Here is a 25,479-nt window from a genome sequence, read left to right on the forward strand (position 1 = left end):
GAAGTAGACACATAGGCGCGGTAATAGCGGCAATAGAGGCAATAGCGGGTGCGACAAACATTGCGCGATTATAAAATTAAACGAGTAAGGAAGGCTAAGTTCGGGTGTAACCGAATATTACATACTCAGCTGAGAGCTTTGGAGACAAAATAAGGGAAATCACCATGTAGGAAAATAAACCTAGGGTAACCTTGGAATGTGTTTGTATGACATGGGTATCAAATTAAAGGTATTAATTAGGGTTTTAAAAGGGAGCTGCCCTTAGTTTTATATGTGAAGGCGTTTTCGAGATATCGACCAAAATGTGGACCAGGGTGACCCAAACATCATCTGTCGGGTACCGCTAATTTATTTTTATATGTCATATATTATATATATTTTATATGTCAAAGCCCTCGGAAAAAGTGGTCGTATTCGGATTTCGCACATTTTTAATACCAAGATAAAGTGAGTTCAGATAAATACGTGAACTAAGTTTAGTAAAGATATATCATTTTTGCTCAAGTTATCGTGTTAACGGCCAAGAGGAAGGACAGACGGTCGACTGTGTATAAGAACTGCGCGTGGCTTCAACCGATTTCGCTCATTTTCATAGAAAAGAGCTATCGGCATAGAAGCTATGCCCTTACCAAATTTCAGAAGGATTGGTAAATTTTTGTTCGACTCATGGCATTAAAAGTATTCTAGACAAATTGAATGAAAAAGGGCGGAGCTCATTTTCAACGACTGCCAAATTACAGCTTGCCAAACTTTTGAATTACCTCCTTTTAAAAGTGGGCGGTGCTACCCCCACTGTCCAAAATTTTACTAATTTTCTATTCTGCGTCATAAGGTCAACAAACGTACCAAGTTTCATCGCTTTATCCGTCTTAGATAATGAATTACCGCATTTTTTCGGTTTTTCGAAATTTTCGATATCGAAAAAGTGGGGGTGGTTATCCGACTCGTTCATTTTAAATAGCGATCTCGGATGAATACCCAGGAACTTACATACCAAATTTCATCACGATACCTCAAAATTTACTCAACTTATCGTGTTAACGGACGGACGGACATGGCTAAATGAATTTCTTATTTCACCCAGATCATTTTGATATATAGAAGTCCATATCTATCTCGATTAGTTTATGCCGTTACAGGGTACCGTTATGCGAACAAAATTAATATACTCTGTGGGCTCTGCTCAGCTGAGTATAAATATAAAACATGCGAGACTCCATCAAAATGAGCGAAATAACTGCGACAACATGCCAGTTCATTATAGCAATGGATGGCAGCGTGTACTGTCGCACCTGTGCTGCACCATCACCTGAAGGAGACGACGACATTGTCGTCGTAAATACCAAAGTAATGAGCGATATTTTTGCAAATAAACAAATCAACAAACTTTTAAGTACACTAAAGGAATGGCAATTGGACATTTTGGAGGATGATGGTTTACCGCAATGTATTTGTGAGACATGCGAATTGGAGCTAAGACGCATTGATGATTTTAGGCAGCAAGCCTTAAGAGCTAAGGAATATTTACGAAGGCGTCTAAATTCAATTGTAAATTGTGTAGCGACAACTGAGGATCTTGTTGTAGAAGTTATGAAAATTAATAGCAATGAAAAAGACCTTCATGCCAGTGATGTAACAACAACGAGTTATGACAGAGCGGGCACACACCATGGGGAAGCCATATTTAGCTGCCGCAAAAAAGTGATGCCGCCAAAAGTGACATTTGAGTGTGATGAAGCAATGGAGAATGTGAATAACAAATTAATATATACTTTAAATAATAATAATCGTACTAATTTAAGTAATGATAACGGCAGTATGCGGAAAGAAGAGCTAAACGTTGTCAATGAACAAACCGGTGAGTTATTTTTTATTTAGAATATTATATTATCTGTGCAAACGAAATCCGATTAGTTGAAATATTTTGATAGCTTCTTAAATTTTAATAACTTTTTAATTCACTGAATTAATTGACTGAAATGACCTAAAAAAAGCAACACAGCCCTAATAATTAACCAGTCAATAATAAACAAAAACAATAAAGGAAGTCCAAGTTCGGGTGAAATCGAACATTACATACCACGCTGTACACTTGAAGTGCTGTTGTTGTTTGTTTTGTGTGCTTAATAGTGTTACAAGGCTGCGCAAAAATACATACATATGGTTCTATCCTGAACTAATTTTCGTTTAAAAGAAGCAAAAAGGATATAGATAAAGATATAAAAGAACAATAAACATAAACACACAAGCCATTGTACTAAAAAGCGTTATTACATAAAAAAGGGCAGGGTTATTACGAAATTTTCCAACTTTTACTAGAAATAGCTTATTACCTGCATCTGCGCAGTTTTACAAAATCTTTTATATAAAAGACGGCGATCTAACCGATTTAGTCCATCTTTACTGAAAATATTTCCTCTGGTTGTTAGCATCCCTGTTCATAGAGCAACAAAAAATAAACATCCGTGGTTCTCCAAAGAACTCAAACGGTTAAGGAATTTAAAGAATAAGTTCTATAAAAAGCATAAACGCTCTACCAATGCCAATGAGTGAGCACTACATATTTTACAGAGCTGAATTTAATAAGCTCAATAGATTTTTGTATCGGCGGTACATTCATAATGTTGAAAACAGTATTAAATGAAACCCTAAATTTTTTTGGAGCTACATTAAGTCGAAAAAAATTGTTCGGATATTCCGACATCGGTCCACCTTAGAGGTGTTTCGGCCAACTCAATTTCGGAAGCGGCTGACTTATTCGCTGAATTATTTTCCTCGAATTTCGTTACGGATAATAGTAGTGGGGTGTCGTCTGAATATCTGCCAATTGTATATACTTCCATCAATTTTAGGAAGCTATGCTTGACTGACTTGGACATAGCTAACGGTATTGAACAGCTAAAGATGTCAACCACAACTGACGCAGATGGCCTCTCGGCTGTCCTGTTGAAAAGTTGTTCATCTTTGATTGTTCCTTTAAGGCACATATTTAGTATGTCACTATCTGCTGGAGTTTTTATTGATGCATGGAAATTAACTTTTATTACGTCTATCCTTAAAGGTGGTAACAAAAATTATATCGAAAATTATAGGCCGATATCCAAACTTACCACTGTTTCAAAGCTATTTGAGTGCATAGTTAAGAATAAAATTTACTTCTCCGTGAAACATCTACTATGTCCTCAGCAGCACGGTTTCGTTGCGGGTAGATCTACCATAACTAATCTGGCTGTTTTTACGGAAAACTGTTTCGATTCCTTTCAAAAGGGCTACCAAATCGACGCGGTCTATACTAATTTTTATAAGGCTTTCGATAGGTATCGCATCGAATACTACTGGCAAAACTTGAATGCTTGGGCTTTCACTCTGAGTTTCTGAAGTGGATCTCTTCTTACTTATAGAACAGAAGTTGTGTCGTTCGTCTTGATAATGTGTCATCTTTTCCATTCGCCCCAACTTCCGGTGTCCCCCAGGGCAGCGTTTTAGGTCCGCTACTATTTGTCATATTTATTAACGACATATCATCTTGCTTTTCAAGGTGTAAGTTTCTTCTTTATGCTGATGACTTAAAAGTTTACCATTGACTGCGTTCATTTTGCGCTAACTCCATTTCAATTCGAAAGCAACAAATTTTACAATTCAAGAACGGTTTTTGGCTTTCGTGAATTGTAACCAAAAAACTGGTCAGAAAATCGCTGATCTAATTTGCCATACTTGATAGAAGATTGTCGTGCACAAGGGTACGATAACGGCGCCAATATGAAAGGAGCTTAGAACGGAGCACTACGTCACATCCTCGACAAAAACTCGAATGCTGATTACTCGCTTCTGCAACCCACAGTCTCAATTTATGTGGTGTTGATGCTGCAGAATGTTGTACGGCTGCAACTACTTTCTTCGGAGTTTTACTATTTTCAGCAGCACTCCACAACGATGGGACATTTTCAAAAAAATGTACCGAGCTCTCTTCATAGTCTTTCAGCCAAAAGCCAAATTTGACTGCGCAAGCATACGGAGATGTTACGAGCATTCTCAAGTATATCTACAAGTTCGAATGTATCTTGCTGTCCTCAATTTGGTTCAAAATACTGACTACCATTAATGACAGAAACGTGGTCCTCCAAGCTAGAGACGCCACCATAGATGTTGACGTCCGACATCTTGATACCTTATTAGCTGATTTGAAGTGGATCAGGAACCAATGGGAAACAATTTTAAACGAATGCAAAACAGTTGCTATTCAATTGAACACCTCGCCAAAGTTTCCGGACATTCGAAAGAGAAACCCCAAAAGACGTTCTGAAGATAAATTAAATGAGATGATTACGGATGATTCAGAGTCTGTTCTTAAAAACAATACATCACTGGCATTACTGAACGATTTGCAGCCATGAACCAATAATTTGTTTATGATTTGCAGCTATAAGAAATTTGAGCGAGACGTTTTCCTTTTTGTGGCAATTTGAAGACATGGATGAAACTACGGTTAGGGCGAGCGCAGCAAAATTTGTCGAAAAATACAGGTCGGACATTTCTCAAAGCTTAGAATGCGAAATAATTCACTTGAAACACATTTACGAAGCAAATTTTGATAAAGGTCTGGCACCACTGGAATAGCGAAATGCTATCTATGTTCAAAATCTGTATACAATTTTCCCCAACATTTGTGTTGCTTTGTGTATCTTTTGCACTATACCTGTCACTGTAGCTAGGCAGAACGTTCCTTCAGCGTCCTTTCAAGAATTAAAAACTTTCATAGATCGTGATCATCTCAAGAGCGAGTTTCATGCTTGACACGCTTTGTGTTGAATCCGTTTTGGCAAGGCAATTAAATTTTGATATTATTATAAAAATTTTGCAGCGAAAAAAGCAAGTAAAGCCACTCTTTGATATCCGAACTTTCTATATTGAATAACTAAAATTATAATCATCATTAAATTTATCAGAAATGTATTAAAATGTTACCAAAAAACTAGAAAAGATTATTTGAAACAATATGTGGCTGTTAAAAAAGAAAAAAGAAAGAAGAACGTGAGCTCTTAGTCCAAAAATCATTTAGTTGATGTGGTAAAATTTTTTTTGATATAATCCATCAATAATGATTCATGAATGAGACGTCATTAATTCAACTTAATGAAATGTATTAGTGGATTTTTATAGGGGGCCCGTAAATTGTTTAGTCCCGGGCCCGGATTTTCTCTCTACGGCGCTACTAGCAAGTACCCGGCTTACTTCGTTACGCCGCAAAAAGTAAGGCAATGTTTTGCAGCATACAATCATAAATACAATGTACATACATCAGCTCGTTGCGAGCAAAAAACTCGTGCATTTGCCAAACGCGAAACGCGAAATGACGCACTCTCCTTTGACTGTGAGTATATGTGTCTCTTTAGTGCTTTTGTTGGCCCGATGTAGCTTGGGTTTGGCCATCAAAAAGTCTTATGCTTGCATTATTTGGGGGTTTTCATCAACTTTATCCTAAAAATAAAAGGCTTTAGTTTGTGAAAATTAAAAAAATAAAAAGCGCAGGGTGTTTATTTGCGTCAATACTTTCTTAAACAAAAAAAATCATAAAAATCGGTTTGGTAGAGGTGTTCTATCATTCGTGAAGAGATGGTCTAAAGCAGGGATGGGCCTATTTTCGGCTCCTAAATCAGTTTCAGTGCCAGCAAGTACTAGGTGAGACGTTTGTGTGTTTTGGGGAGTTAGGGGAGTAAAAAAATACATTGGAAATATCGTACGCTTCGTTTTAAACGATATTTATCGCAAGAAGGTTGCGGAAACACTAAAAAACTGAAATGAAAATATTCTCTCTCAACCTCGAAAACCAATTCCCAAACTGTGTTGCAATAGTACGAAAACAAAAACATACATTTTTTGGCAGGAAATACGAAAAACGGAATAACCATAGACTGAAGTCGACTTTATGTTAAGCAGCGCATTATTGACATTCATTTCGCCTTCACATACATTTAATTATAAGCAAACCGATTAATTTTGCAATATATACATAAAAGTATTTAAAAAGTATTTTTAAAGTAGTAGCATTAGAGGAAGTAGTAGTAGAAAAAGCAGTAAAAGTAGTAGTATAAAATCGTGGTAAAACGAAACCCTTTTCAGACTTGTTGGCAGTGTTGCCACGAGCCTAGAAAGAAATGAATCAGTTTACAAATAAAAAAGTACCAATCGCATAAACAACGACTAATTTTACCAGTTTTATTATAAACATAACTGTTTTCATTTATAAATTTCAAATTATGGAGGAATCTTCAAATTTCTTCAGCTCACATACATATATCGTTAAATGCACACTGCAAAAATTGTTGGAGCATGTGTTGCATGTGTGTTTAATTTACGGCGACCATTTTTCTAATTTTAAATCTTGCTTTGTTTATGATTTGAATCATGAAGGAACTTTTAAAATTACAACTGAAAATTCATTTCGAGTTGTGAATCACAAAAGCGACATACAGATTTTTGGCCTTTAGTGCGAGCGAAGCCGCCGGTAAAGGCTAGTTTATCATAAAACGCTTAATAATTTGAACATAATAAGAGCGATGGCAGCTCTATTTTCCACATATGTACTTACTTACTTAATTGGCGCTTAACCGTCTAAACGGTTATGGCCGTCCAACAAGGCGCGCCAGTCGCTCCTTCGCTCCGCCAACCGGCGCCAATTGGTCACACCAAGGGAGTTTAAATCGTTTTCCACCTGGTCCTTCCAACGGAGTGGGGGCCGCCCTCTACCTCTGCTTCCATAGGCGGGTTCCGATAGAAACACTTTCTTGGCCGGAGCATCATCTTTCATTCGCATAACATGGCCTAGCCAGCGCAGCCGCTGCGTTTTAATTCGCTGGACTATGTTGATGTCTGCGTATAGCTCGTACAGCTCATCATTAAATCTTCTTCGGTACTCGCCATCGCCAACGCGTAGAGGTCCATAAATCTTTCGAAGAACTTTTCTCTCGAACACTCCCAAAGCCGCTTCATCTGCTGTTGTCATGGTCCATGCTTCTGCCCCATATAGCAGGACGGGTACGATAAGTGACTTGTAGAGTATGATTTTCGTTCGCCGAGAGAGGACTTTACTTTTCAATTGCCTACCTAGTCCAAAGTAGCATTTATTGGCAAGATTGATTCTTCGCTGGATTTCAGTGCTGATGTTGTTGCTAATGTTGATGCTGGTTCCCAAATAAACGAAGTCTTTTACTATTTCGAAATTATGGCTGCCAACAGTAGCGTGGTTGCCAAGGCGCATATGCGCTGACTCTTTGCTCGATGACAGCAGGTACTTCGTTTTGTCCTCATTCACCATCAAACCCATCTTTACCGCTTCTTTTTCCAGCTTGGAGTAAGCAGAACTAACAGCGCGGGTGTTTAGGCCGATGATATCAATGTCATCAGCATATGCCAGTAATTGCACGCTTTTATAGTATATTGTTCCAGTGCGGTTAAGTTCTGCAGCTAGTATAATTTTCTCCAGCATCAAATTAAAGAAATCGCACGATAGGGGGTCACCCTGTCTGAAACCTCGTTTAGTTTCGAACGGCTCGGAGAGGTCCTTCCCAATTCTGACTGAACTGATGGTGTTGCTCAACGTCATTTTGCACAGCCGTATAAGTTTTGTGGGGAAACCAAATTCAGACATAGCGGCATATAGGCAGCTCCTTTTCGTGCTGTCGAAGGCGGCTTTAAAGTCGACGAAGAGGTGGTGTGTGTCGATTCTCTTTTCACGGGTTTTTTCCAAGATTTGGCGCATTGTGAAAATCTGGTCGATGGTAGATTTACCAGGTCTGAAGCCGCACTGATAAGGTCCAATCAGCCGGTTCACGGTGGGCTTCAATCTTTCGCACAATACACTTGAAAGGACCTTATATGCGATATTAAGAAGGCTGATTCCACGATAGTTGGTGCATTTTGCAGTATCCCCCTTCTTGTGGACTGGGCAAAGAACACTTAGATTCCAACCGTCGGGCATGCTTTCGTCCGCCCATATTTTGCTAAGAAGCTGCTGCATGCGCCTTACCAACTCCTCGCCGCCGAACTTGAATAGCTCCGCAGGAAATCCATCAGCGCCCACGGCCTTGTTGTTTTTCAATCTGGTTATTGCTATTCTAACTTCGTCATAATCGGGCGGGGGGACATATATTCCATCATCATCGATTGCGGGATCGGGTTCTTCATCTCTGCGCGGTGAATTGCTGCCTCCATTTAGGAGAGCAGAGAAGTGTTCCCTCCATAATCTAAGCACTCTCTGGACATCAGTTACAAGGTCGCCGTTTTCATTCCTACAGGAGTTTGCCCCGGTCTTAAAACCTTCCGTCTGTCGCCGTATTTTTTGGTAGAATTTTCGGGCGTTATTCCTGGTGGCTAGCAGCTCAAGCTCCTCGCACTCACGCCTTTCTGCTTCTGCTTTTTTCTTCCTGAAAAGGCGTCTCGCTTCCCTTTTCAACTCACGATAGCGTTCACACACTCCTCTTGTCGCGCTCGCTTTTAACGTAGCCCTGTAGGCAGCGTCCTTTCTTTCGGTCGCAACGCGGCATTCTTCATCATACCAGTTGTTTTTTCGTGGGCGCCGGTAACCAATTTTTTCCTCGGCGGCAGTATGAAGTGCTTTGGAGATATGCTCCCACTGCTCCTGTATTCCTTCAGGATGAGTTGTGCCCTCAGAGAGCAGGTGTGAGAGTCGAGTTGCGAAATCATTGGCAGTCTGTTGTGATTGAAGCTTTTCGACGTCTAGCTTTCCTTGTGTTTTTTGTTCCTTGTTTTTAGCCGCGTTGAGGCGGGTGCGTATTTTGGCTGCAACGAGATAATGGTCCGAATCGATGTTAGGTCCTCGGATCGTTCGCACATCTAAAACACTGGAGGCATGCCGTCCGTCTATCACAACGTGATCGATCTGATTGCGAGTATTTCGATCAGGAGACAGCCATGTAGCTTGATGTATCTTTTTATGTATGAACCTCGTGCTTGATATGACCATGTTTCGAGCACCGGCAAAGTCAATCAGCCTCAGTCCGTTAGGAGAAGTTTCATTGTGTAGGCTGAACTTTCCGACTGTAGGGCCAAAAACACCTTCTTTGCCCACCCTGGCGTTAAAGTCGCCAAGCACGACTTTTATATCATGACGGGGGCAGCGCTCGTATGTGCGTTCTAATTGTTCATAAAAAGTGTCTTTCACCTCATCGTCTTTCTCCTCTGTCGGCGCATGGGCGCAGATGAATGATATATTAAAAAATTTTGCTTTTATTCGAATAGCGGCGAGACGCTCGTCCACAGGCGTGAACGCCAGCACTTGGCGACAAAGTCTCTCTCCCACCACGAATCCGACGCCGAAACTGCGCTTATTCGCATGGCCACTCCAATATATGTCACAATTTTTGATCTTCTTTCTTCCTTGCTTCGTCCAACGCATTTCTTGGATGGCGGTGATGTCAGATTTTGCTTTGACGAGGACATCAACCAGCCGGGCATCTGCACCAATCCCATTCAGGGAGCGGACGTTCCAGGTGCATGCCCTCAATTCATTGTCCTTCAAACGTTTGCCATGGTCGTCATCAATAGAGAGTGTATTTATCCGAGGCTTGTTGTTATATTTCATTGGAGTATGGTTTTACGTGGCGGGTCCCAAGCCCAGCGCACAACCCGCTCAGCGGGGGTGAAAATATTACTTGGCACGTTTATATAGCGAGCCGCTTGCTCCAAGACAGACGCCCGCTTGCAGCCGCACCTAGAGGTGTACAGACGCTGCCGATGAAATCTCCCCCGGCTAGCCCTTAAACCGATTATGTCAGAGTGGCCTAGCCAGGTTGTCGCCTTCTCACATTAACTCACCGCTAAACGGGTGTTTAGCGGCTACCCAGAGGATACTTGGCCGCAAGCGACCGGCAGTAGTGAGCTGCTTGAACCGCATGCAAAAGAATCGCACTGGCCATTCCCAGGTGAATGGCGGTCAGAAGCTTTCCCCACTTTCGTGGACTTCTACACACGGCCCCACCCTAAGGCGCAATACTCTCTCATTATCAATCTTATGTGTGTTTGTATATTATTCTCTTCCTGTGTTTTTCGCCCCACATACCTGCACTTGATCGTCCCTCACCCTCACTTAAATGAGCAAAGCGTGCCCGTATGAGCAAATGGCTCGTTTTGTCCATCGCTGGTCTAAAGAATTGAATGACCTTATATAACCAAAGCCCTTTTTACCACATTAGTTGGACCGATACTAGAATACGGATCAATAGTCTGAAATCCGCGATATCAAGTGTATGCAGATAGGCTTGAGTCAATACAGAAGGAATTTTTTCTCTTTTCTTTAAGGAATTTTCATTGGGACTCTGCGTATAACCTTCCACCTTATACTAGTCGGTTAAAGCTTATCAATCTTCCAACTCTCGCTAGTCGTAGGGAAATGCTTGACGTATTATTTATGGCTAAACTACTGAATGGACTAATTTCTTGCCCCTTTCTTTTGAACGAAGTAAACTTCAATGTCCCATCAAGAGCGTCAATGCATTACAAACCTCTTCTTTTGAGGCAGTGCAGAGCTAATTTCGAATTAAATGAACCTTTTCTGTGTTTGTGTCATGATTTTAACTCTCATTCGAATTCATTTGATATAAGGGATTCACTTTTTACTATAAGGAAAACTGTCCAATCCCAACTCGTAACAAAATTAAAAAAAAAATATAACAAAAATCTTTATATGCTAAAAGCGTTAACTTATTTAACAATTTCTGTAAGTATAATTTTCAACTGTTATGTATATAATACTCAGCTGATGATTTTTATTCTGTAGCTGAGCAGTTTTAGATGTCGACGCTTAACAAACCTCCGCCTATCAACAACTCGGCAAAAACAAAATCCGTGCGTCATGCGGATGCGCCCCTCGTGTCGGTTGGGCGGGCTTTGGAGGGTATTAATCCGTTGGGTTTATTATTATTATTATTGGTACTTCTTCATACATAGCATACATCTATATTGGGTCCCAGGGCATATGGGAATAGATGGGAATGAAAAAGCAGATGAAATAGCTGAAAAGGGCGCATCCCTTGAAGCTTGCTCCGTAGACGTCCCAATTTGACTGGACGAAATTAAGCGAAGGCGAGAGGTGCACATGATCGACCAAGCAGGAAAGGCGTGGGTTCAAGCGCGGGGTTGTAAAGTGTCGAAGATTATGTGTAGGTCTTACAACCTTAGACTAACAAAGTTGCTTGTATCATTAAAAAGAGAGGACTGTAGACTCATGACGAGTATTCTGACTGGACACTACCTTCTGGCGTCACATGCCTTTAAATTAGGCTTGGTCAGTGATAACAGATGTAGGAAGTGCGCGCTGGAGGAGGAAACGATCGAGCACGTTTTGTGCTCGTGCTCTGCGCTTGCCAGGCTAAGACTCCAGCTATAAGGAGTGATACAGCTGTCAGATCTAGAAGCAGCAAGTGGCTTAAGTTCTAGGAAGCTTCTAGTATTTGCCAAGAGGACGGAGTTATTTTATAAGATAGTTCCTGGTTTTTGATAGGGTTTTTCAGTTTGGTCGTTAAAACAAACTTCTGGTAACACTACGGACTTATTCAGTCTATGTGAGGTCCTCCATGGAGCTCGAGGCCAGTTCAACCTAACCTAACCTATTGGTACTTCTTGAGATTAGTCGTTACAAACATTGCCCATATAAGCATTTTTATATAATTAGTATATATTAAAACTAATAATCATTAAATTTTTTAACAGGTCTAAATGAATCTAGCAGACCACCCAAGTTTCAGATAGTACTAATTGAAGAGCACGCAGAAGCGCATTTGGAGTGGATAACCGAAGAAGATGAACCGAGTTTTGTCGGAACTGAAGACAAGACGGTAAAACCAATGCGAAATAATGAAATTCCATCAATAGAAATGGGTCTAGCTGCAAGAACAGAATGTATTATCGGCGACAACAACAATAACAAGTATAACTTAGCTCAAACTTTTAAATTTCAAACTTATATTTCGACAAACACCCACAGGCTAGACGCAAATCAGAATGTGTTAATGAAAGGCGAAGAAGGGTACGAAGGCAAGCAAATTAATACAAACAAAAATAATGCAATTTGTAATAAGCCAAACGCAACCACATACAATGAATGCCCAGAAAAATGTGTAACCAAAAATAGTTCTAACAAGCAAGCGCAGGGGGGTGTTGTTACAATAATTAAAAATGAAAATTCACAGCATGAAAATTGTGTGCAACAAGGGCGTGAGACAGAAATTAACAACAACAACGCCAAAACAAAGACGGAGCACATATTTCTTGGAATCACACAGCATGAAAATTATTTGAATGGTGATGAGGAAGATAGTGGAATTAATGATCAAGATTCATATCTAGCAGATGACTCTTACACCGACAGTAATAGTCAATACTTTCAGGGAGTTATTTGGCCATTAGAACAACAACATCAAACGCATAGTGAAACTAACGATCATGACTCATATTTCGTCCGGGATTGTGATTCAGCTCAGTGTGAAATAAAGGTATGTTTTGTATAAAAGTCTATTAACACAGCCAGCATTTTTTGAAAATGTTGATCAAAAAATATTTAAACATCATACCAACGTTCAAATTTAAAAGCATTTTCTGTTCGAAAATTAATGTATCGTCGGGAGAAAAATGTACCTTAAATGTGATTATTCTTGAATAATAAATTATGATTCCTATTTCGAAACGCTTTTTATCATATATGTAGTTCTCCTATATTGCTAATAGAAAATGCTCGCAATGTGTTTTGAATTCGAAATCAAAACAAGTCAGCCTATACAATTTTTGTGATTGTAGAAGCATAAGTGTGACAAGAAAAAAATTAAATTTAGGTACATTCGATTATTGAATACAAAAACCATAAAGGTTTAAACAGCAATATATCGGCACTCTGATGTTTGGGAATGTACCTAGCCTTTTGTAGCAATATAGGAGTATTACATATGTATATGGGCAAATCCCAAAAACTTTTCCTTTTTTGGATACTCGGGTTTTACACACGGGCAAATAACTTAAGGCCAGAAAAAAGTACAAGGACATTAAGTTTGACCTTTTGACTATCCGATCTGATGATTTTAAAACTCAAGAAAGTTAATAGTAAGTTTTTGCAGAACTTCGAAACGTAAAAAACGTCGATTTTTATTTTCAAGCGATACACTTGATTTGTTTTTTGAATTTTTTCGACAAAATTTTGAGGCATCGCTGAAACGCTATGAAGTTTAAACTGAATGTGGTTTTTGAAACGGAGATTCTAAAAGTATGATCAAAATTAATATGCCCTCTCCAATACTCAAAACTATCATCAATCAAAGTAGCGATACTTTTTTTTTTTGTCATTTTCAATATTGACAGTTGTTTGCTTATAGCTTTTTGAGGCGACTGAGTATTGAAATTTAGATTATGCACGATAATAGCGTATCAGGGACTTAAAATACCTAGGACTTCAAATTTGATGTGCACCTTTCAGTTTTGAAGGTAGAGGCAGAAAAATGGAAGCGCTTGGGTGCGTAAATTTTTTTCAGGAGCATGTTTTTTGGTGGGCACAGCTACAATTTTAATTTTATCACTTCATACCCGTTTGTTAATTTTTTCTCTACACCACAGTAGTACACCATCAATTGCCTCATCTTGGAATATTCACGCAAGGAAAGTTATTGATGTTTGTACATGGAGCAAATATACGAAATTTTCGACAAAAATTGGCAATCGTCAAAAAGTGTAGAAAAAAAATTTTTTTAAGCCAGGCTTTATTTAAAAGTAAATGAAAATATACACCAATTTGGTACAAAAAAAAAAAACAACAAAAAAAAAATCAATTAACTTTGCTCTCTGTACAATATTAATGTTTTAATGAAGTTCTGTACTTACATTACTTTTTTCATGTAATAGCCTTAAGATGTGGGAATATCGATATGACAACTACAGTAAGTTAAATGTCTTTAAAATACTTTTGTTTGATATCCATATTGCAGGTAAAAAAATATTGGACGGTTACCCGGTTTCATATTTTTGCCGATATCTCTAAAACCGAGTTTCGGGTATCAACAAAATTTTACCTATATATACCCCACAGAGATATGTACATCCTGATAAAATTTCAATCGGTTAAGAAGTGTTAAAATAAGTAAAAAATTTAAGGTTTGCCAGGTTTATATTTTTATCAATATCTCCAAAACCCGATCTGGGGTATTACAAATTTTTTACTTAAACATACTTCGTTCACATATCTATATGTTTTTAAAGTTTCAAAAGAATCGGTAGAAAGTTTTTAAAACAAATGTGTTGCAAACTTTGCAGTAAAAAATATTTGGCGATTATTCGGTTTTATATTGTTACCGATATCTACAAAACCGAGTCTCGTGTATCAAAAAAATTTTACATAACTAACAGTTGTATATATCTCCATATTTTTTTTAAAATTTCGATATAAACGGTACAGAATAGTTGAAACAAATGTATATTTAACCTTGCGACCTCAATTTATATATATTTTGCTCGATCTTTTGACTATATCTTTTTGAGGCATTATTTAAGAGGAGTAACGGCGATGCACTATAGCTCCAATTTGCCCCTCAATGTTCCTAATAAAAAGATATTTGCGTGCTACAATGTTTAAAAAAATTTTTCTCCAAAAAAAACCAAAATTTGGCGAATTTCCCCATAAGCAAGTAAGTCAGGCGCGACATTTTTTTTTTAAATATGTAGTGATAACGTAAATTAGTAGAATAAGCAAGAAAAATGAAAAATTAGTAAAAATCCGTTTTGTGATAAGAAACTACTATGTATATTAGTATTATATATCGTTAGCTTAATGTGAAAATGTGCTAAGTCACTTTTTTTTTTTTGAAAAATTGTATTTTAATGCAGTTTTAAAACTGAATTCAAAATACATCGATCACAAGAAAAAAATATTTTAATTTTTACGTGCTGTTTGCAATGATGTGTGCTAAGTCGTCAACTGTTCAAAAAAAATGTGCTAAGTCAACCAGTCAGTAATATCAATCTGAATTACTAGTCATTTCTTTGTGCGCGCATTTTATTTACTTATTTAATTCATTCAGTCTAAAAGTACATGCTTTGTTGTAGTTGTTTTATTAACGATAAAGACACTCCCCGAAGGCTTTGGGCCGATGTTGATGGTCCTTTGCCACATATAGATCCGGTATGTTCCGGTAACAAAGCACTATTAAGGTACTATTCCGACCATCTCGGGAACGATTTATATGACCACATTAAACCTTCTAGGCCATCCCGTCCTCCCCACCCGCTAGTTCCATGAGGAACTTGGGGTCGCCAGAGCCTCGGCTGTCAATGAAACAGAATTCGCCACGGGTAGGTGAGGTTGGCAATTGGGTTAGAGAAGCTATATATTGCGCTAGGAACCCCTTGAGAGGGTTGCCTACACAACCCCTTGAAATTGGATTCACCCAATTGAGACATGCCTTTGGTGTTTGATAAATGCTTTGCGCTGACCATAATCTACTTCAAGTCTTTCATGTCGATAACTACATGCTTTCTTACAGACTAGTTAAAAATAGAAAACAGTTCAAGCGTAAACTCATATAAGCTGTTATTAAAATTAAAAACACTACTGAATCGATCTGCTAGATGTATAGTCCTAGTTATAGGTTCATTCATAGCATAATTCGTTTTATTAGTTATTTAGATAAATAATATACATATTATACCGAACATCACGCATTAGAATATATGGAATGAACAAATTAGATAAATCAGGCAAGCATGAGTGAGATTCAAGTTTTTCTGGCATGCAAAGCCTGAAGACCAAGCAATTTGTGGGAGGGACGCAACAAATTAAATGGGGTCACACTGAAATGATAGTCCTTGGTCGGGAAAAATCCCGAGTCGCTCCGGTACATAGAACCGACTGCCTTGGGAACCACAACCGATTTGCCACAGTAAAGACCGCGAGAGCGGAAATGGAGGCGGCCTCGCGGATATCATACACCACTCTGTGCAATATTATATATTTGATCCTGGCATCGACCGAAGGGACAATGTCTTAGAACGTCAAGGCCTATCTGTCCGGTCAGGCGATGCAAACCTAGAAATCATCAACATCTACATCCTTCCTGCCACATGTTGCCCCAGCGGATACCGCCCTAATATCAGGTCCTTACTCACTGGCAACAATCGCATTATCTTAGGCGATTTCAATGCCCATCATGATCTATGGCATTCAAACTTGCGGGCGAACAGTAGGGGTGAGATGTTGGCGGATCAAATAGAAGAAACGACGTTCTGCACAATAAACGGAGACGCCCCCACACGTATGGTAGGAAGCTGTCACAGCTCGCCAGATATTTCAATCGTGAGCGCAGAACTCGTAAACTGCGTCAATTGGCAGCCGATGGTAACACCACCTGCCCATACTTATTTCGCTCGAGCGTACCGCCGACTTCACCGTCACCGAAAAACGCACTTTCATAAACTTCAAAAAAGGAAAGTGGGAAGAATATAAATCTTTTACAGACAACCGCTTTGCTGCCCTCCCTATCCCGACTGATGCCCGCCAAGCGGAGCGTGCCTTCCGTAAGGTCATTGAATCCGCCTCGTCACGTTTCATTCCCGCCGGGAGAATTCCCGAAATCCGGCCCCACTTCCAGGCGGAGGCCGCAAAATTAGCGGGAGAACGTGACCTTATAAGACAGCTTGATCCAGGCGACCCCCAAATAAGGGATATAAACCAACGCATCAGATTGCTTGTGGACGAACACAAGCGGGCGAAATGGGAGGAGCACCTAAGAGGTTGTAACCTCTCTACCGGTGTGGGTAAACTTTGGTCCACCGTAAAGTCCCTATCGAATCCGACTAAGCACAAAGACAAAGTTTCCATCGCCTTTGGCGACAAAGTGCTGTCGGATGCGAAAAAATGCGCGAGCGCTTTCTGCCGACAATATATAATGCATCTTACGGTCGACAAAGATAGACGGAGAGCCAATAGACTCGCACATAAACACAAATTCAGCGCGTCACCAATCACCATCATCGCTAAAGAGGTTTAAGACGCCATTGGTCGCGCTAAACCATCCAAAGCAGTGGGCCCAGACGGCATAGCCATGCCGATGCTTAAAAGCCTAGGGAAAGAGGGTATCAAATATTTAGCGCATGTCTTCAACCTGTCTCTTTCCACCTTTGTCATACCCGAGAAATGGAAAATGGCCCAGGTGGTCCCGCCACTAAAGCCTGGGAAACCAGCTAACATAGGTGAGTGGTATCGTCCGATATCTCTCCTATCGCCAGTGGCAAAGACGCTTGAAGCCATTTTGCTCCCTTATATCCAAGCAAATTTGCAGCTAGCCCCTCATCAGCATGGCTTCAGAAAACTCCATAGCACTACCACCGCGCTAAATGCCATTAGCACCCAGATAAATTGCGGTTTAAATCAATACCCCCACCATAGAACAGTACTCGTAGCGCTAGACCTATCAAAGCTTTTGATACGGCCAACCATGGCTCGTTACTGCAAGACCTGGAAGGGTGTACCCTTCCCCCATGTCTTAAAAGGTGGACCGCAAATTATCTGGGTGGTAGGCAGGCATCGGTGCAATTTAGAAACGAAACATCAAAACCAAGGAGAATTAAACAAGGGGTGCCACAGGGTGGTGTCCTATCCCCACTTTTGTTTAATTTCTACATATCTAAGCTACCTTCACCACCGGAAGGAGTAACAATCGTTTCCTACGCCGATGACTGCACAATAATGGCCACAGGCCCAGGCCCAATAATCGATGCGCTATGCAATAAAATAAACGGTTACCTCCCTGATATCTCCAGTTTTTTCGCCTCGCGAAACCTGGCATTATCACCGACTAAATCTTCCGCGACCTTATTTACAACATGGACGACGACGACAAAATGTCGACTATTTTGAACATCCACGTCGATGGCACTACGCTACCGACTGTCCTACACCCCAAAATCTTGGGTGTGACGTTTGATCAGGATCAAAGCACGCAGCCGCAATTGTTCCGAGAATTCAGAGCCGTAACAAAATCCTCAAATCCCTCGCTGACAGTACCTGGGGAAAAGATAAAGAAACGCTCATGACTACATACAAAGCAATTAGCCAGCCGATTACGTGCTACGCGTCACCCATATGGTCGCCAAGCCTAAAAATTACCCACTGGAAGAAACTACAGGCCTGCCAAAATACTGCTCTCAGAGTCGCCACGGGCTGTCTTCTTATGTCCCGAGAACACCATCTGCATAATGAGGTGAGAATACTCCCCATCAGGGAGAGAAATGAGATGCTGACCAAACAGTTCCTGTTGAATACCCAGAAACCTGGGCATCCCAACAGACATCTGATTGATGAACCAGCACCGCCTAGGGGCTTAAGGAGTCATCTCCGTAAGCATTTTGAGGAAATACGGCACCTGAGAACCCAGCCGTATGAAGCGAAAAAACACAAGCAGGTCCTTGGTGAACTCCATAAACAGGCGTCGGACCTTTATGCCGGGAATTGCCCGGTGAATCCAGTACTTAAAGAAAAGTATCCAAAACTCGCGGAAGAGGAGCGCATACTCCCCAGGGAAACGCGTGTCACTCTTGCTCAACTTCGTTCTGGATACTGTAACAGGTTAAACTCTTACCTATCCAGAATCAACCCCGACATACAAAATGTATGCCCCGCTTGCAATGTGTCCCCACATGACACCAACCATCTCTTTAATTGTAATGTGGAACCAACGCCTCTAACACCCCTTTCCCTATGGTCCACCTCTGTTGAAACGGGAAGTTTCCTTGGACTCCCGTTAGAGGATATTGATGACAATTTGTGATCGGTCGCGGCTATTAAGTGGGGCGAGCATTGCTACAACAACAACAACAACCAAGCAATTTGCACCTGCTGGTACATGATGGGAGGCCGTCTGACCAGTGAAGCATACGTAAAGCAATTTTTGTAAACAATTTTTGAACTCTCTTAATTTTATAAGAGATACATATATTCATAGAAAGTATTCCATATTATTGAGCAATATTCAAGACGACTTCTGACCAAGGATATATAAAGTGCCTTCAACGTCATAGGGTCCTTAAAGTCACTGGTGTTACGTCTACTGAACCCAACCATTGCAAGAAATTTTGAAACAACGAAGTCAAAGGTACTAGAAAAAGAGAGTTTGGAGTTAAAAATTATACTCAAGTCTTTACTCTCTTGACAACGATTTTGTTTCCCCCAGTTCCTCCCCCTGGAACCGCGCATGAAGTCAGTACATAACCGTTTTTCAGAGTACTTCTAGTACTGCAAGCACATAGCTGTTTTCGATCACTTCTATTCCAAAAGAGATATAAAAAAAAACGGTATATGCAGAAATGTGGTCTCTATAAAGTGATAATAAAATATACAATAAAATAAATTGAACAAAAAACACATAACTGTTTTCGTTGGCGCAGCGACGATTTGTTGATTGTACGAATGCTGTAAAGTCGTGAACTTTTTTTCTGTGTTTGATGCTTTCTGATATTTTTCAATTTGTTGTTGTTGTTGTTGTTGTAGCGATAAGGTTGCTCCCCGAAGGCTTTGGGGAGTGTTATCGATGTGATGGACCTTTGCCAGATACAGATCCGGTACGCTCCGGTACCACAGCACCATTAAGGTGCTAGCCAGACCATCTCGGGAACGATTTATGTGGCCACTTTAAACCTTCAGGCCATTCCCTCCCTCCCCAACCCCAAGTTCCATGAGGAGCGGGTATATTCTGATCCCCTAATCCGCTGGGGGGTTAGTTATTTTTCAATTAAAACATTTAGTTTCCTTTGAATACTACGTCAATTAATTGAATATTCACTTTATTCCAAATTTCAACCAATTTATCAATTACATGAGGAGTTAAATTTTTATGCGAAAACATTTTACTTTGAATTTTACCATGATCACTTAAAAAAAATAAAATCTTAAAATGTCACGACTAGACGGTATATTCAGACTATTTAATTCACGTGATAAACTTGATTAACCAATATCGTGTTCAAGTATATGTGATAAAGTGGGTTCAGATGATGTAGAAGGATTTGGTTCATCATTGTTAAATTTAAATACAAAAAGCTGTAAAGAAAAAAAAATGTCCATAACAAATTTGTTAAAAATGACAATATAGTAGTTAAAAGTTCATTTTAGGCTAATTTCTCATAACTTAAGCCTGATATCTCTACTAAAATTCAAAAACACTATAGATATTAATACAGATTCTGAAATGTACGAAAAATACCTTTCAAGTAAGCCTAATATGATATTTTTCCTATAATTCTATCAGAAGCTATAAAGATTTTTTTGGCCAAATAATACATTCATATGGCAAAATATCTATTTTGCAAAAGTCGGGGACTCGAAATCGGACTTCAGCTATGGTGTCTTCAACAATTTTTCTTAGAATCATCTGTAGATTACTTTTTTGCTATTGTGACGAATTTACTTGCAAATCCTCTTATTTGCAATCTTCTTCTAACGTTCGAATCACTAAACTGTTGAATAAATAACTCCAATATTGAATAATGGAAAAATGGCCTTTATTAAAGTAGTTCACAATAACACTTAAAATTTGCAACTAGCTTGCTTAACAACCAAACTGATTGATAGCTGAAATGAAACTCTACTTTCAAAATAATACTGCTATGGCTCGCTAGATAGCGTCTTAATCGAAACTGCTTGATAGCTCAACTCAAACTGAATTCCAGCGCCTCTACATTTGCTGCCTTTTATACTCTCTGATTTCAACGTTCGCATCTTCTAGGTGCTTCCAGAATCTACTAGTTGCCATCAGCTCTCAAACTTCTCAGCTGTAACTACAATTGCACGATTTTATAGCTTCTCTCATTGCATACTTTCAGGAATCTCTCAGATATATGCATGTGTTTGTGCATTGATTCTCCGCTGCTCGTATACGTACATGGTACATATGTGTAGACGCAATTATTGTTTCGTTTATGTAGATACATAATGATTGATCTATGGATGTGCATGATATCACCCTTTAGCATCGGCTTAGAGATAGCAGCACCCCTTAGTTTTGCTAATATTCGTAACACTGCCCTCCACCTAAGTCTGATCGTCCCGATTAGACAAATCTCCCGATCTAAACGCCGCTAGCATCTCCAGATGTACCACTCTTCTACTCCGTGGTTTCCCAGTGGTTTGTATGCGGTAGATAGTATCACTGATCTTCTTCACAACTTTGTACGGGCCTTCCCAACTGCACCGAAATTTGGCTGGAACATCTTTCCGCCGGTGAGGGTTGTTTACCAGTACCAAATCTCCCTCCAAGAAACCTTCCGAATTAAAGTTCTTGTCATGCCAGTGTCTGATCTCACTACTCATTACCCTAGACCGTTCCCTCATACTCTGTTGTTTGGCCAATGAACTACTTCGTAGAGCTTGCGCTTGACGGATTGGCTTCTCATAATCAGTATCGTTCCCACGTTTCACAACAGTAGTGCGCTCCGGCTTGAAACTACCCTCGCATTTTTTCTCGGAAATTCGTTGCTTCGTTTTCGTGTGTCCATTCGGTTTTGTCAATGCCAGTGTTTCTCTCGCAGGTACTTTTAATTTTGCTTTATTTGGCCCATTCGATCTATCAACCTTTGCCTTTGACTTACGTGGTTTTTGTCGAGTCTTCTCCACCAGTACTCGTTTACTACTGAATCCTTTCTGCATACTGAAGTTAAGTGGTATATCTTGGTTCTTATAACGCATCACCCTTTTCTGCATATCGATCTTGATGTCATAGTCAACTAAGAAATCCACTCCCAATATGACTTCATCAACGAATTTGTGTAGAACCATGACCTCCCCAATTAAGACTTCACATACCACTTCTCCCTGGACTTGGTTATACTCGCCAGTAATCGTACGCAATCTTGCTCCAGGTAATGGCTTTACTTTCCTGTTGACCAAATCAGATCGGATCAAGGAATGAGATGCGCCCGTATCTACAGTCAGTACACGCTCCTTGCCATCCACATTTCCTTTGACGGTAAGACTGCTCGATTTCCTTCCAGTTTGCGAGATAGGTATCACACGACATTCAATAGCTGGGGCAAGTTCTCGATCTTTACATTTGACTCGCTCTTGTTTATCTCCTCCAGCGTTTACGACCAGCCAAGTTGGAAATACCATGACCGGTGCTGCAATGACGTGCAATGTGACTTGGGTTACCGCACTTGAAACACTTCATAACTCCGGCATTGTTTTGTTGTAATCCCTTCAGTGCTTCCAAAATTGTGTCTACCCAATCTGGTCTTTCCACTTCCACGCGATGAGCTTTGTATGCGGGCTTACTCAAAAGTGACGCTGTTTCCTGAGTCAGTGCATGGGATGCCGTTTCAGCAAATGTTGGCTTTGGGTTCGCGTATGTGGCTCGCTTCGTTTCGACGTCCCGTATGCCGTTAATAAAGCTCTGAATCTTTACCCTTTCAGTGTATTCCACGGGTGCGTCCGCATTTGCAAGATGAGCCAACCTTTCAACATCCGAAGCAAACTTCTGTAATGTCTCATTTGCTTTTTGGTAACGGTTTTCCAACTCAATTTGGTATAGCTGTTTTCTATGCTCGCTTCCATCACGTCTCTCGACAGCGGCCATCAATGCTTCATAGTTGTTCCGCCCTCCTTCGGGAATCGTCTGCAGGATTTCGGCTGCTGTCCCCTTCAATGCTACGAATAGAGCAGCCACTTTATCTTCAGCATTCCAGTTGTTCACTGCTGACGTCTTCTCAAATTGAAGCTTGAATACCTCGAAAGGAACAGAGCCGTCAAAAGATGGAGTTTTTACCTTCGGATTACTCGCTGAAACTGTTGGGCGATTTATTTGCAACTCCTGTATACGACCTCTCAAAGCTTCTATCTCGGCATCCATTTTGTCCTCGAGCTGTACAATTTTTGTATTCTGTGCTTCTAACTGCGAAGACATTTGTGCCACCGATAAGCGCTCCTCTTGTGCTTCCATCTTGGATGTAATCTGTGTCGACATTTTTGAAATACGCGTTTCTTGTGCTTCAATCTTCGATGTTATTCCTGACGACAGTTCTGCAATACGTGTATCCTGTGATTCCATCTTGGATGCCATATATGTTTTCTGTTCTTCCAGTTGAGTTTCCATCTTGGATGTTATACGTGTCTCCTGTGATTCCAGTTGAGATGCCATTGTCGATGTTTGAGCAGATATTGCAGCCAAAATCTTGTTCAAGTCTGTGCTCGTAACTGTCTCTTCCATTTTTGTTGTTTCCTCGCCATCAAGATGAAAGTCATACTCTTCCACGTCAATTCCTTCTACTTCCATTGCCTCTCGTAGCCGCGCCTGAAGTTCAAGTTTAACGTCGCTTGTATTCAATCCACGGCTCTCCAACTCCTTCTGCAGTTGCTGGATCTTCAATTCACTGAACTTTGCCATGTCCTTGTTGTCCTCTGGAATTTATTCAACAATTCCTCTTCTGACACCAATTGTAACGAATTTACTTGCAAATCCTCTTATTTGCAATCTTCTTCTAATGTTCGAATCACTAAACTGTTGAATAAATAACTCCAATATTCAATAATGCAAAATTGTCTTTATTAAACTACTTTCAAAGTACTTCACAGTAACACTTATACTTCACAACCAATAGCGTGCTTAAATCAAAACTGCTTACTGAATACTCAGCTTTCACTTCTTTTATACTCTCTGTTGCCTCGTTCACCCATTTCTCCTAAAGTCTAGTAACTACGCGAACTCCATGCTTGGTTAGCAGCCATATATGTACATTTGTATTTGTAGTTTATAGTCTCTCGCATAGCCATATGCGTGTGTATATGTGAGTACTACTTCGGCTGATGGTGAGTATCTCTGCTGCCGTGTATGTACATGTGTAAATGATGATTGAATTGTTTACGTACATACAAGTGGCTGCTTAGTATCGGATTAGGGATGCTAGTATCACTTAGTGATGTGAATATTCTTCATAATAATAAAAGCTAGAAAATAGGACCTACCTAATTATTTTCTAGCTTTTAGTATTATTATTACTATAATGACTTCACAATTTAGATGTTGAGCTAGCAATCCAATTTATTTTATTTTATTCACAAATATATGTACATAGGTGGTAGTGAGTATAACAGTGTTAAGAAAGGAACAATATGCGTTCTTGTAGAAATGTAATAAAACAAGATGATGACAGGGATGGCAAAATACATATCAATTACTTAATGTAAGTATTGTTTTCAATAAAACCGTTCAACTAAAAATTTTTTTTTTAATTTTTTTTTTATTTGTAAAACTCAATTTCCATTTTCCTATAGATGCCGTCTTAAGCTCATTCAATTTTACGAATATGTTACAGATGAACAGACTTTTACATCGCACAGTGGTCGGTTCCATAGGCCAAAAATAAAAAAATCAAAGTGAAAAGTTTGTCACCAAATTTGTCGTTAGTATCTCTTATTAGAACAGCCTTTTAAAAGATTTATTTTTTTCTTTTTTGTTGTATTCAACTGTACTCCTTAATAATAGCTTCAAAAGTGAGGTTATGCTATTATTTGGTTTTGCAGTGTAAGCAAGTTAAAAATAAAGTGCAAGTTTAAGCTATTTAAAAATACATAAAATGTCATTGTATTGAAATAAGTAAAAATTAGCATTGAAGTCAAAGGTATTTACTTTATTTTGAAATAATTTTAGTGATTTTAGCTTCTTGTGTTTTTTTTTTTTTTTTTGTTATTTAAAATTTCACCAGTACCTTTATTAGTGTTTATTTGCACAAATATTTCAATTTCAGCTAACGTTTTAGTTGGGTTCCTCACCAATCCTCACATTGGGACTTATATCTTATTATTAGTGAAAGTTTTTAGATTCTAAAGTGTTAATATCAGCTGCAACTTTCTGCCACTAACTAGGTTTTGCGACAGTTTTCTGATAGCGTCACCCTGATAAATTATTGTCGTATGTTATATGTGCTCATATGTAACATACGACATTATTTTATTCAGTCGACGAAATGCAAATGTAAACATTTGTGTGTGTTTGTTGTTTTGTTATGGTTACATATGCAAGATCTTTTAATAACTTTAATTTCTTTATTTAATCCTATTAAACATTGTATTTGCGATAGACACATCTTACCAGTTTCCCCCCACATCTAGGGGAGACCGGGGTAGCTTCGGCTCTTTTTTTTTTTTTTTGAGCCCTATATCTCGGCAAATGTTTTACGAATTGACCCAGATATAAGTTAATTCGATCCCCCAGTATATGTCTGTGAAATGGTGGCTTATGCCTAAACAAAACAGCTGTTAACAGCTGTTTCTCGCAATTTCTTTTTTGAGTCATAAGCCACCTTTTCATAGACAGGGTCACATATATAGAATAAAATCCTAAATAAACATTTCTTGAAATAGTAATGGAGGCTGAATTTTTTAACACTTTATGAAATTAGTTAATTTCGCTAAATGTGCTCCATGGCGGGGTAGCTGGCAGC

General features: G+C 39.5%; 1 protein-coding gene across 2 annotated transcripts in view; it reads left to right on the forward strand.

The window, feature by feature from the left end:
- Positions 1 to 1,181: 1,181 nt before the first annotated feature.
- Positions 1,182 to 25,479, forward strand: part of LOC137254533 (uncharacterized) — a 73,827-nt gene continuing 49,529 nt past the window's right edge. For both annotated transcript variants that reach the window (XM_067792274.1, XM_067792280.1), the window contains exons 1-3: positions 1,182 to 1,858; positions 11,728 to 11,944; positions 12,002 to 12,509. In XM_067792274.1, the coding sequence (XP_067648375.1) occupies positions 1,207 to 1,858; positions 11,728 to 11,944; positions 12,002 to 12,509 (1,377 nt within the window). In that variant the 5' untranslated portion in view covers positions 1,182 to 1,206. The remainder of the gene's footprint in view (positions 1,859 to 11,727; positions 11,945 to 12,001; positions 12,510 to 25,479) is intronic.

The sequence above is a fragment of the Eurosta solidaginis genome, chromosome 1, assembly GCF_040869045.1.
Source record: "Eurosta solidaginis isolate ZX-2024a chromosome 1, ASM4086904v1, whole genome shotgun sequence".
NCBI classification, from domain to species: domain Eukaryota; kingdom Metazoa; phylum Arthropoda; class Insecta; order Diptera; family Tephritidae; genus Eurosta; species Eurosta solidaginis.